This window comes from Erinaceus europaeus, chromosome 2, assembly GCF_950295315.1.
Source record: "Erinaceus europaeus chromosome 2, mEriEur2.1, whole genome shotgun sequence".
Classification (NCBI taxonomy): Eukaryota; Metazoa; Chordata; class Mammalia; order Eulipotyphla; family Erinaceidae; genus Erinaceus; species Erinaceus europaeus.
This window is the reverse complement of record NC_080163.1, coordinates 164,604-177,504: the sequence shown is the minus strand read 5'-3', so window position 1 is coordinate 177,504 and position 12,901 is coordinate 164,604. Positions and strand designations below refer to the sequence as shown.

The 12,901-nt window shown below is 64.4% G+C and overlaps 2 protein-coding genes across 2 annotated transcripts in view; both read right to left on the bottom strand.

The window, feature by feature from the left end:
- LOC132533058 (zinc finger protein 883-like) overlaps positions 1-12,901 on the bottom strand; it is a 57,748-nt gene that overhangs the window by 1,156 nt on the left and 43,691 nt on the right. The window lies entirely within an intron of this gene.
- On the bottom strand, positions 1,831-9,870 carry A1BG (alpha-1-B glycoprotein). Its single transcript, XM_060172646.1, has 8 exons — positions 9,783-9,870; positions 9,679-9,711; positions 6,712-6,990; positions 5,954-6,223; positions 4,744-5,031; positions 4,296-4,565; positions 3,062-3,391; positions 1,831-1,963 (listed from the first exon to the last, which is right to left on the bottom strand). The coding sequence occupies exons 1-8, from the start codon at positions 9,814-9,816 to the stop codon at positions 1,956-1,958; spliced, it is 1,512 nt and encodes a 503-aa protein (XP_060028629.1). The 5' UTR covers positions 9,817-9,870; the 3' UTR covers positions 1,831-1,955.

Sequence of the window (12,901 nt, the reverse complement as noted above, 5' to 3'; positions counted from 1 at the left end):
TTCCCTGATAGCACAGGGAGAAGTAGCAACAGAGAGAATGGGAATGGGAAAGACGCAGTCCTGCTTGTGAAGGTTCCCCCTTGCAGGTGGGAGCCAGGCGCTGGGACCCAGGTCCGTGAGCATGGAAAATGTGCTGTCTGCGGGAGCGGCACACCAGCCCCAGCTAACTGTCCTTAGTGTGACCTGTCCCGGCAGCCATAAAGTGGCAGGTGTCTCATGGCGGCTGGGCTCACATGTCTCTGGTAGCTAGTACTAATCGTGTTTCATGCACTTAGTGACCGCCTATATATTCTTTGAATGTCTCCCAAAATTCTATGCCCATTTAAAAAAAGATATTATTGATTTATTGGATAGAGATGGAAAGAAATCGTGAGGGAAGGGGGGTGAGAGAAAGGGAGAGAGACACCCACAGCCCTGCTTCACTGTCTATGTAGCTTTTACCCTGCAGGTGGGGAGTGGAGGCTTGAACCCCGGTCCTTGAGCACTGTAACATGTGCATTCAACTTGGTTCCTCAAGCTTCCTCTCCCCTTTCTGTTTTTCCCCCCAGAATTGTTTATTTTATTTTTTTAATTTATGTATTTATTTTCCCTTTTGTTGCCCTTGTTCTTTTATTATTGTTGTAGCTATTATTGTTGTTATTATTGATGTCATTGTTAGGACAGAGAGAAATGGAGAGAGGAGGGGAAGACAGAGAAGGGGAGAGAAAGACAGACACCTGCAGACCTGCTTCACCGCCTGTGAAGCGACTCCCCTGCAGGTGGGGAGCCGGGGGCTCGAACTGAAATCCTTATGCCGGTCCTTGCGCTTTGCGCCGCCTGCGCTTAACCCACTGCACTACCGCCCGACTCCCGAAAGTATGTTTTTAAATGAGACAAAGAAATTGAAAGGAAGAGATGAGATAGGGGAGAGACAGAGACACTTGCAGGCCTGCTTCACCACCTGTGAAGCTTTCCCCCTGCAGATGGGGACGGGGCCTTGAACCCGGGTCCTTGAGCATTGTGACATGTGCACTCGAGCTTCCTCTTAGTACAAAGTAAAACTGGGGCCAGAGACAGCTCAGTGGTGTTGTCCTTGTGCAAGGGCATGGGTTTATTCGCCAGCACTGCATAATTAAGACCACCACCACCTAGGGGTAAGATAGCTCCCTGCCACTTTCTGGGTGGGAACCCCAGCACCACATGGGGACGCCACAGAACTCAGGGAAGCTCCATGGAGGGGGGGGGCAATGGTGTGGGATCTCTCTTTCTCCCTCCCTCCTGGAAATAGTAAGAATGAAAAAGCTGGGCTGTGGAGACAGCATCATGGTTCTGCAAGAGACTCCTGCCTGCCTGAGGCTCTGACATCCTAGAGCCAGAGCTGAACAGGGCTCTGGTCTGTCTCCCTCTCTCGCTCTCTTAAAAATAAATTTAAAATTTTTTAATTAATAAAAAAGCCCAGCTCAGGGAGTCGGGCGGTAGCGCAGCGGGTTAAGCACACATGGCACAAAGCGCAAGGACCAGCATAAAGACCCTGGTTCGAGCCCCCGGCTTCCCACCTGCAGGGGAGTCGCTTCACAGGCGTTGAAGCAGGTCTGCAGGTGTCTGTCTTTCTCTCCCCCTCTCTGTCTTCCCCTCCTCTCTCCATTTCTCTCTGTCCTATCCAACAACAATGACATCAATAATAACTGCAGCAATAAAACAAGGGCAACAAAAGGGAACAAATAAATAAATAAATAAATAAGCCCTGCTCAGAATGCATGGAATCACACGAGCAAAACCCTGATGCTACAAAAGCAAAGAAAACGCCTTAGAAGCTTCCATGGAAATGGAGACAAATGTAAGGACAGCACATTTTCGATTTCTTCTTGAATTTATTAATTCCTGGAGGGGAGCAGGATGCAAGCTTCCTCCAGAGCTGCGGAAACCCGGCCTCGGGTGCGGGGTGGGGTGGGTCACCCCGGGGAGCAGCTCCTGGGTCAGCGTCCTAGAAGAGGCACCATGAGGGCAGGCACAGTGTGAAGTGAGCAGACAGCTGAGGCCACAGGAAGGAGGGGGCAGGGCCTCCACCCACAAGGCCCACTCCCAGGCCTCCGGGGCCCGGCCGGTGCCGTCTCTGTCTGTACAGTCTCTGTCTGTACAGTCTCTGCCCTGTGCCGTCTCTGCCTGTGCCGTCTCTGCCCTGTGCCGCCTCTGCCTGTGCCATCTCTGCCTGTGCCGTCTCTCTGCCCTGTGCCGTCTCTGCCTGTGCCGTCTCTGCCTGTGCCGTCTCTGCCTGTGCCGTCTCTGCCCTGTGCCGCCTCTGCCTGTGCCATCTCTGCCCTGTGCCGCCTCTGCCTGTGCCGTCTCTGCCCTGTGCCGTCTCTGCCTGTGCCGTCTCTGCCCTGTGCCGTCTCTGCCTGTGCCGTCTCTGCCCTGTGCCGCCTCTGCCTACGCCGTCTCTGCCAGTGCCGTCTCTGCCTGTGACGTCTCTCTGCCCTGTGCCGTCTCTGCCCTGTGCCGTCTCTGCCCTGTGCCGCCTCTGCCTGTGCCGTCTCTCTGCCCTGTGCCGTCTCTGCCTGTGCCGTCTCTGCCCTGTGCCGTCTCTGCCTGTGCCGTCTCTGCCCTGTGCCGTCTCTGCCCTGTGCCGTCTCTGCCTGTGCCGTCTCTGCCCTGTGCCGTCTCTGCCTGTGCCGTCTCTGCCCTGTGCCGTCTCTGCCTGTGTCGTCTCTGCCTGTGCCGTCTCTCTGCCCTGTGCCGTCTCTGCCCTGTGCCGTCTCTGCCTGTGCCGTCTCTGCCTGTGCCGTCTCTGCCTGTGCCGTCTCTGCCTGTGACGTCTCTCTGCCTGTGCCGTCTCTGCCTGTGACGTCTCTCTGCCTGTGCCGTCTCTGCCTGTGACGTCTCTCTGCCTGTGCCGTCTCTGCCTGTGCCGTCTCTGCCTGTGACGTCTCTCTGCCCTGTGCTGTCTCTGCCTGTGCCGTCTCTGCCTGTGCCGTCTCTGCCTGTGCCGTCTCTGCCTGTGCCGTCTCTGCCCTGTGCCGCCTCTGCCTGTGCCGTCTCTGCCTGTGCCGCCTCTGCCCGCCCGCCCCACGCCTGTGCCCCGCACCTGCCACCTGGAGCTGCACCGGGTCGCTGGGCGCGGACAGGAGGGCGCCGGGCCCCCAGGTTCTGTAGCGGCAGGTGTAGTTGCCCGCGTGTTGGGGCCCCACGAAGGTAAGTCGCAGGTGCGCAGAGCCGTGCTGCCCCCAGCTCTGGGCGGCCGGGTCCTGGTGCTGGTCGTGGTCCGGCTCGTGGTCCCGGTCCCCGTCCTCTGCCCCGGCCCGCAGCAGCTCCAGGTGGACGCGGGGCACCGGGGCCTCGCACAGCAGCAGCGCGTCGTGGCCGGGCAACACAGGGCCGCTCCACAGGCCGCGCAGCCGGGGTTTCGGGGGAGGCTCTGCGGGCGGCTCAGGGGCTCAGCGCTGGGGCGACCCGCAGCCTCCCGGGGCACAGGACCCCCGCGCACCCCCCGACCCTCCCCCGGGCACAGGACACCAGCCCACCCCGCGACCCTCCCCGGGCAAAGGACCCCCGCCCACCCCCCGACCCTCCCCGGGGCACAGGACCCCCGCCCACCCTGCGACCCTCCCTGGGGCACAGGACCCCCGCCCACCCCGCGACCCTCCCCGGGCACAGGACCCCCGCCCACACCCCGATCCTCCCCCGGGCACAGGACACCAGCCCACCCCGCGACCCTCCCCGGGGCACAGGACCCCCGCGCACCCCGCGACCCTCCCCGGGCACAGGACCCCCGCGGACCCCCCGACCCTCCCCCGGGCACAGGACACCAGCCCACCCCGCGACCCTCCCCGGGCACAGGACCCCCGCCCACCCCGCGACCCTCCCCGGGCACAGGACCCCCGCCCACCCCGCGACCCTCCCGGGCACAGGACCCCCGCCCACCCCCCGATCCTCCCCCGGGCACAGGACCCCCGCGCACCCCGCGACCCTCCCCGGGCACAGGACCCCCGCGGACCCCCGACCCTCCCCCAGGCACAGGACCCCCGCCCACCCCGCGACCCTCCCGGGCACAGGACCCCCGCCCACCCCCCGATCCTCCCCCGGGCACAGGACCCCCGCGCACCCCGCGACCCTCCCCGGGCACAGGACCCCCGCGGACCCCCGACCCTCCCCCAGGCACAGGACACCAGCCCACCCCGCGACCCTCCCCGGGCACAGGACCCCCGCCCACCCCGCGACCCTCCCCGGCACAGGACCCCCGCGCACCCCCCGACCCTCCCCCGGGCACAGGACCCCCGCCCACCCCGCCCCGCGCCCCGCGTCCCCGCCCGGCCCCTCACCGCTGGACAGCAGCTCCCAGGCGGCGCTGGGCTCCGACCCCGCGAAGGGCGGCTGCGGCTCGGCGGACACGCACGAGTAGTTGCCCGCGTCGGCCGCCGACACGCCGCGCAGCTCGAACACGGCCTCGGCGCCCTGGGGGCTGAGCAGCCGCAGCACACGCGCCCCCCGCAGCAGCGCGAAGCGGAGCCCCGGCCTCGAACCCGCGCAGCGCAGCCGCAGCAGCCCGCCGAGCACGTGCTCCACCGACAGCGCGGGGGCCGGCAGCGAACCTGCGGGGAGGGCGCTCAGCAGCGGCACTCTGAGCCTTCACAGACCCCCAACAACCCGCACAGAAGCCCCGCGCCCACCCCCGATGCACCCGCAGCCCCGCAACCCGCACAGAACTCACGCGCGCCCACCCCAGATGCACCCGCAGCCCCGCAGCCCCGCAGCCCCGCGCCCACCCACCGTCGCTGAGCAGCAGCTCCACCGCCTCGCTGTCGCTGGACCAGGGGCTGCCCTCTGCTCGGTGCCGGTAGCGGCAGGTGTAAAGGCCGCTCCGCGTCTCCGGCCCCAGGTGGAAGGTGATGCGCCCCGGGACGCCGCTCCTGGACACCTGCAGCTCCTGCCCCGCGCGCCGCAGCTCGGTGTCCACGCCGTGGAGCGGGAGGCTGCAGTCCAGGTGGGCGGCCTCGCCGGTGCGCAGCACGGCCGCGCGCTCCCCCCGCACCAGCAGCTCCGGGGCCGGCGGCGCCGCTGCGGACACGCGAGTCACCCGCTGCGGGGCGGACCCGCCACGGGGAGACCCCGGACCCCGCAGCCCGGACCCCGCAGCCCGGACCCCGCCGCGGGGAGACCCCGGACCCCGCAGCCCGGACCCCGCCGCGGGGAGACCCCGGACCCCGCAGCCCGGACCGCCACGGGGAGACCCCGGACCCCGCAGCCCGGACCCCGCCGCGGGGAGACCCCGGACCCCGCAGCCCGGACCGCCACGGGGAGACCCCGGACCCCGCAGCCCGGACCCCGCAGCCCGGACCCCGCAGCCCGGACCCCGCCGCGGGGAGACACCGGACCCCGCAGCCCGGACCCCGCCGCGGGGAGACACCGGACCCCGCAGCCCGGACCCGCCACGGGGAGACCCCGGACCCCGCAGCCCGGACCCCGCAGCCCGGACCCCGCCGCGGGGAGACCCCGGACCCCGCAGCCCGGACCCCGCCGCGGGGAGACACCGGACCCCGCAGCCCGGACCCCGCCGCGGGGAGACACCGGACCCCGCAGCCCGGACCCCGCCGCGGGGAGACCCCGGACCCCGCAGCCCGGACCCCGCAGCCCGGACCCCGCAGCCCGGACCCCGCCGCGGGGAGACACCGGACCCCGCAGCCCGGACTCGCCACGGGGAGACCCCGGACCCCGCAGCCCGGACCCCGCCGCGGGGAGACCCCGGACCCCGCAGCCCGGACCCCGCCGCGGGGAGACCCCGGACCCCGCAGCCCGGACCCCGCCGCGGGGAGACACCGGGACCCCGCAGCCCGGACCCCGCCTCGGGGGGACACCGGGACCCCGCAGCCCGGACCCCGCCGCGGAGACCCGGAATCCCGACCCCCGCCTCCGGGCAGCTCCCCAGAACCCCACCCCTCCGAGATCGCCACCTCCAGGCAGCCCCCCCGGGCGCGCTCACCCAGCTGGAGCACCTGCAGCGGGGCGCTGGGCGGTGAGGGCGCGCCCCCCGCGTGCGTGCGGAAGCTGCAGCTGTAGTTGCCGCCCCGGAGCACCGGGAAGGTGGCGTCCAGCGCCCGGGGGTCCCGCGCCACCTCCAGCACCGCGCTGTCGCCCTCTCGCCGCAGCTCGAAGCTCAGGCCGCGGAGCCCCGCGCCGCAGAGCAGGGAGGCGGGCAGGCCGGGCGCGGCCCAGGTGCGGTCAGCGGACAGCTGGGGCGCGGGCAGGGAGCCTGCGGGGGCGCGACAGGCTGGAGGGGACCCGACACCCCCACCCCGCGCCGGGACACTCCCCGCATCCCCTGGGACCCACATCTGCCCGCCCCTCTGCCCTCACCCCTTTCCCACAACCCCTCACCTGGCAGGTGGCCTCCAGCAGGTCGCTCAGCCTCGTCCAGCCCTCCCCCTGACCCCAGGCCCCCAGACCCCCTCCTCACCTGGCAGATCACCTCCATCCAGCAGGTCGCTCAGCCCTGCCCCCTGCCCCCTGCCCCCTGCCCCCCTGTCCCCTGCCCCCAGACCCCCTCCTCACCTGGCAGGTCACCTCCATCCAGCAGGTCGCTCAGCCCTGCCCCCTGCCCCCTGCCCCCTGCCCCCCTGTCCCCTGCCCCCAGACCCCTGCTTCACTGGGCTCCGTCACCTCCGGCAGGTCGCTCAGCCCCGTCCAGCCCTCCCCCTGCCCCCTTCCCCCCTTCCCCCTTCCCCGAGACCCCTGCCTCACCAGGCTCCGTCACCTCCAGCAGGTCGCTCAGCCCCGTCCAGCCCTCCCCCTGGCCCGAGCGGCAGCGGTACAGGCCTCTGGTGGTGGTGTTGACAGCGCCCAGTGGGAAGCGCAGCTCCTGCGCGGGGAAGTCCAGGTGCACCGGGGGCAGGGCCTCGCCATCCCGCAGCAGCTGGAAGTCGGCCGTCCACAGGCGGGCCTGGCACACCAGCGTCAGGTTGGCACCCGGGTCCTCCAGTGACTGGGGCTCAGCCCACAGGATGGGCCGCGTCTCCTGCACTGGAGGGGAAGCAGGGTCAGGCGCCCCTCAGCACGGTACCCCAGCGCAGGACCCCCAAGTGCAGGGCCCCTCCCAGGCCAGGATCTCCCAGAGCAGCCCCCCACCAGGCCCCCAGGTACAGCCCCCCATGCAGGTACCTCTCCAGGTACAGCCCCCAGTGCAGGCCCCCAGGTACAGCCCCCCAGTGCAGGGCCCCAGGTACAGCCCCCCATGCAGGTACCCCTCCAGGTACAGCCCCCAGTGCAGGCCCCCAGGTACAGCCCCCCACCAGGTCCCCAGGTACAGCCTCCAGTGCAGGCCCCCAGGTACAGACCCCCAGTGCAGGCCCCAGGTACAGACCCCCAGTGCAGGCCCCCAGGTACAGACCCCCAGTGCAGGCCCCCAGGTACAGACCCCCAGTGCAGGCCCCAGGTACAGACCCCAGTGCAGGCCCCCAGGTACAGCCCCCCAGTGCAGGCCCCCAGGTACAGACCCCCAGTGCAGGCCCCCAGGTACAGCCCCCCAGTGCAGGCCCCAGGTACAGACCCCCAGTGCAGGCCCCCAGGTACAGACCCCCAGTGCAGGCCCCCAGGTACAGACCCCCAGTGCAGGCCCCCAGGTACAGACCCCCAGTGCAGGCCCCAGGTACAGACCCCCAGTGCAGGCCCCCAGGTACAGACCCCCAGTGCAGGCCCCCAGGTACAGACCCCCAGTGCAGGCCCCCAGGTACAGCCCCCCCACCAGGCCCCCAGGTACAGCCTCCAGTGCAGGCCCCCAGGTACAGACCCCCACCAGGCCCCCAGGTACAGCCTCCAGTGCAGGCCCCCAGGTACAGACCCCCAGTGCAGGGCCCCAGGTACAGCCCCCCATGCAGGTACCCCTCCAGGTACAGCCCCCAGTGCAGGCACCCAGGTACAGCCCCCCACCAGGTCCCCAGGTACAGCCTCCAGTGCAGGCCCCCAGGTACAGACCCCCAGTGAAGGCCCCCCGGTACAGACCCCCACCAGGCCCCAGGTACAGCCCCCAGTGCAGGCCCCAGGTACAGCCCCCCATGCAGGTACCTCTCCAGGTACAGCCCCCAGTGCAGGCCCCCAGGTACAGCCCCCCATGCAGGTACCCCTCCAGGTACAGCCCCCAGTGCAGGCCCCCAGGTACAGCCCCCCAGTGCAGGCACCCAGGTACAGCCTCCAGTGCAGGCCCCCAGGTACAGACCCCCAGTGCAGGCCCCCAGGTACAGACCCCCACCAGGCCCCAGGTACAGCCCCCAGTGCAGGCCCCAGGTACAGACCCCCAGTGCAGGCCCCCAGCTACAGACCCCCAGTGCAGGCCCCAGGTACAGACCCCCAGTGCAGGCCCCCAGGTACAGACCCCCAGTGCAGGCCCCCAGGTACAGACCCCCAGTGCAGGCCCCAGGTACAGACCCCAGTGCAGGCCCCCAGGTACAGCCCCCCAGTGCAGGCCCCCAGGTACAGACCCCCAGTGCAGGCCCCCAGGTACAGCCCCCCAGTGCAGGCCCCAGGTACAGACCCCCAGTGCAGGCCCCCAGGTACAGCCCCCCAGTGCAGGCCCCCAGGTACAGACCCCCAGTGCAGGCCCCCAGGTACAGACCCCCAGTGCAGGCCCCAGGTACAGCCCCCCAGTGCAGGCCCCCAGGTACAGACCCCCAGTGCAGGCCCCCAGGTACAGACCCCCAGTGCAGGCCCCCAGGTACAGCCCCCCAGTGCAGGCCCCAGGTACAGACCCCCAGTGCAGGCCCCAGGTACAGACCCCCAGTGCAGGCCCCCAGGTACAGACCCCCAGTGCAGGCCCCCAGGTACAGCCTCCAGTGCAGGCCCCCAGGTACAGCCCCCAAGTGCAGACCCCAGGTACAGCCCCTAGTGCAGGCCCCCAGGTACAGCCCCCAAGTGCAGACCCCAGGTACAGACCCCCACCAGGCCCCCAGGTACAGACCCCCACCAGGCCCCAGGTACAGACCCCCAGTGCAGGCCCCCAGGTACAGACCCCCAGTACAGACCCCCAGTGCAGGCCCCAGGTACAGACCCCCAGTGCAGGCCCCAGGTACAGACCCCCAGTGCAGGCCCCCAGGTACAGCCCCCAGTGCAGGCCCCCAGGTACAGCCCCCCAGTGCAGGTCCCCAGGTACAGCCCCCAGTGCAGGCCCCCAGGTACAGCCCCCCAGTGCAGGTCCCCAGGTACAGCCTCCAGTGCAGGCCCCCAGGGACAACCCCCCAGTGCAGGCCCCCAGGTACAGCCCCCAGTGCAGGCCCCAGGTACAGACCCCCCAGTGCAGGCCCCAGGTACAGACCCCCACCAGGCCCCAGGTACAGACCCCCCCATGCAGGTAACTCTCCAGGTACAGGCCCCCCCAGACTCCTCTAGTACAGGTCCCCCCGACCCCTCTAGGTACAGACCCCCCAGGCCCCCCCCAGGGCAGGCCCCCTCTCAGGTCCACCCCCAGACCAGACACTCCCACTACGTGCCCCAGGCCAGGCAGCCCCACTTTAACCAGGGCCCCCCACCCAGGTATAGGCCCCACCCCTGCAGGCCCCCAGGTCAGGCACCACCACCCAGCCAGGTGGGGACACCCCCTCCCCGCAGCTCCCCAGCCCAGCCCACCTCCCACACCGGGCAGCCCCAGGGGCCCCCAGCCTCCCAACAGGCCCCCAGACCGGGCACCCGCAGCCCCACCCCCCAGGCGGGCATACTCACCGACAGCCGCGTGCCCGGGACCCAGGGTGACACCTGTGGAGGAGACACTGGGTGAGGGTCCGCCCAGCGCCACCCCGGGCGACCCCCCACCGGAGCCCGCTCACCCCACAGCAGCAGGAAGGCCGCGGGCGTCCACATGCTGCCGCTCACGCTGCCCCCGTGTGTGTCCCTGTCCCCGGGGTCCCTGCTGATAAGGCAAGGTGGGGGCAGGGGCCGGACACTGACCTTCCCGGCATGGGTGGGACAGTGGGGTCAAAGGGTGAAGCTCGGGCGGCCGGAGCCTGAACAGTATTGATGACTAATGACCACCGGCCACCCTTCACTAGAAGTTGTTTCCCTTCGTTTACTTTGCCTCCTCTCTCTCTTCCATTTTAATTTTAATTTTAGTGATGACAAGAAACAGAAAGACCAGAGCCCTGCTCAGCTCTGGCTGAAGATGGAGCTTGGACAGGACCTGAGACCTCAGAGCCTCAGGCAGGACAGTCTTTTGCAAAACCTCAGTGCTGTCTCCCAGCCCCCTTCACCAAATTCATAAGGGGAAAGTGATGATTTAAAAAGTGAGCGATGGGGGCGGGTAGACAGCAAACAGACTCTCACGCCTGAGGCTCCAAAGTCCCAGGTACAACCTCCAACACCACCATAAGCCAGAGCTGAGCAGTGCTCTGCTGTTTCTCTCTGTGTGTACCTCTCTCTCTGCATCTGCCTCAAAAATAAAACAAATAAAATATTAAAAAAATAAAATGTGAACAATGGGGGCCTGGTGGTGGTGCACCTGGCTGAGCGCACAGGTTACAGTGCACAAGGACGCAGAGTCAAGCCCCTGGTCTCCACCTGCAGGAGGAAGCTTTATGAGTGGCAAAGCAGGGATGCAAGTGCCTCTCTCTCTCTCTCTCTCTCTCTCCCTCTAAATCACCCCCTTTCCTCTCGATTTCTGCCTGTTTCTATCCAATAAATAAATAAAGATAATTTTTAAGTCAATAACAGGAGGGGGAGATAGCACAATGGTTATGCAGAGTCTCTCATGCCTGAGGTAGCAAAGTCCCAGGTTCAATTCCCTGCCCCACTATCAGCCAGGACTGAGCAATGCTCTGGTTTAAAAAAAAAAAAAATCCTTAAAAGATTTATTTTCTATACAGCTATCAAGAACAATGAACCCACCTTCTCTGACCCATCTTGGACAGAGCTAGAAGGAATTATGTTAAGTGAGCTAAGTCAGAAAGATAAAGATGAGTATGGGATGATCCCACTCATCAACAGAAGTTGAGAAAGAAGTTCTGAAAGAGAAACTAAAAGCAGGACCTGACCAAATTGTAAGTAGGGCACCAAAGTAAAAACCCTGTGGTGAGGGGGAGACATGCAGCTTCCTGGGACAGTGGGGGGTGGGAGCGGGTGGGAGGGATGGGTCACAGTCTTTTGGTGGTGGGAATGGCGTTTATGTACACTCCTAGTAAAGTGTAGTCATATAAATCACTAGTTAATTAATATGAGAGGGGGGAAATTAATTGCATGTCTCAAAGTTTTTAAAACACAGACTGAGTCTTTTTAATATATAGGCTGTGTATTTGATATGCAGACTCTCTCAAAAGCCTAGACCAAGTAGATCAGAAGCAACCAATAGCACAGCTATATACAAGATACTGGGTACTGTACAGCAAACCCTAACAAAAGGACTTTTCAAAGTTAACCAATTACTAAATAATGTGATGATAACATTAACTATCGATTGTCTTTTTGAACCCTAAGACAGCAGGAACCCCACATCTCCACTATAGAGCCCCTACTTCCCCCAGTCCTGGAACCCTTGGATAGGGCCCACTTTCCCGTATGCCTCTCCCAATCCATATCAAATAATATTGCATCTGCCAATCGCAACCTAATCAACGCAACGATTGCCACCTCAACATGCTTCAGCTCAGACTGTGTCCAGAGACTTCACGTGTGGAATGACAACCCTTCAGCTTCATTACTCGGGTGAGACCTTTCCTTTCACAGTACACTCTAATTCCATCCCAGGTGGTTCACTTTCTAACAAATTCCCAAAACCTAGATATACACCAGGTTCTTTGAGAGAGAGCATATGTTCACATGTCTCCATAAACAAGTGCAAAATATATACCTGAAAGCAGAAGTGCACCAGAGTTTGCAGTGAGCACCCCGCCCCCCCCAACACGTCCTCTCCACTGTTCCAAGCTTTGGGTCCATGATTGCTCAACAACTTGTTTGGCTGCGTATGACCCGCGGGACCTTCAACGTGGGTTAACCTAGGAGAGGGAGTGAGGACAAGGAAAGAAGGGAGAGGGAAGGGGACACGACACGCAGAGAAATGAGACAAGTCAGGATTCTGATCAAGTCTGTTTATTAGCACCAAAGGTGCTGCTTTTAAGGCCGGGCAAGGGGGGAGTTAGCAGCTGGGGACTGTTGATGGAAGTGGTGTGTTGTCATGGTGATCAGCCATTATCTGGAAGGTCCTGGGTGATTCATGGGGAGGTGGAATTGGGAGACAGAAACTTATCTTGTCTGTGAATAAAGACTCTGAGGTGTAAAGAAGCAGGAACTTAACTTTTAAGCAAGGCCGTCTGTGAACAAAGACGCTGTGGTCATGCCAATAGCAACCTTGAGGGCACATGTGGCTCCCCACAAACTCTCTTTTCAGCCACCAGGTTCCAGATGCCATCAGGATGCCGGCAAGGCTTCCCTGGACTGAAGACCCCACCAGTGTGTCCTGGAGCCCCGCTTCCCCAGAGACCCACCCCACTAGGGAAAGAGAGAGGCAGACTGGGAGTGTGGATCCACCTGTCAACACCCGTGTTCAGCGGGGAAGCAATTCCAGAAGCCAGACCTTCCACCTTCTGCATCCTACAATGACCCTGGGTCCATGCTCCCAGAGGGATAGAGAATGGGAAAGCTGTCAGGGGAGGGGATGGGATACGGAGATTGGGTGGTGGGAATTGTGTGGAGTTGTACCCCTCCTACCCTATGGTTTTGTTAATTTATCCTTTCTTAAATAAAAAATAAATTAAAAAAAAATATTTATTTTAGGTAACTGGGCAGTAGCACAGCGGATTAAGTGCACATGGCAAAAACTGCAAGGACAGGTGTAAGGATCCCGGTTCGAGCCCCGGTCACTTCACAGGCGGTGCAGCAGGTCTGCAGGTGTCTGTCTTTCTCTTCCCCTCTCTGTCTTCCCCTCCTCTCTCCATTTCTCTCTGTCCTATCCAACAAC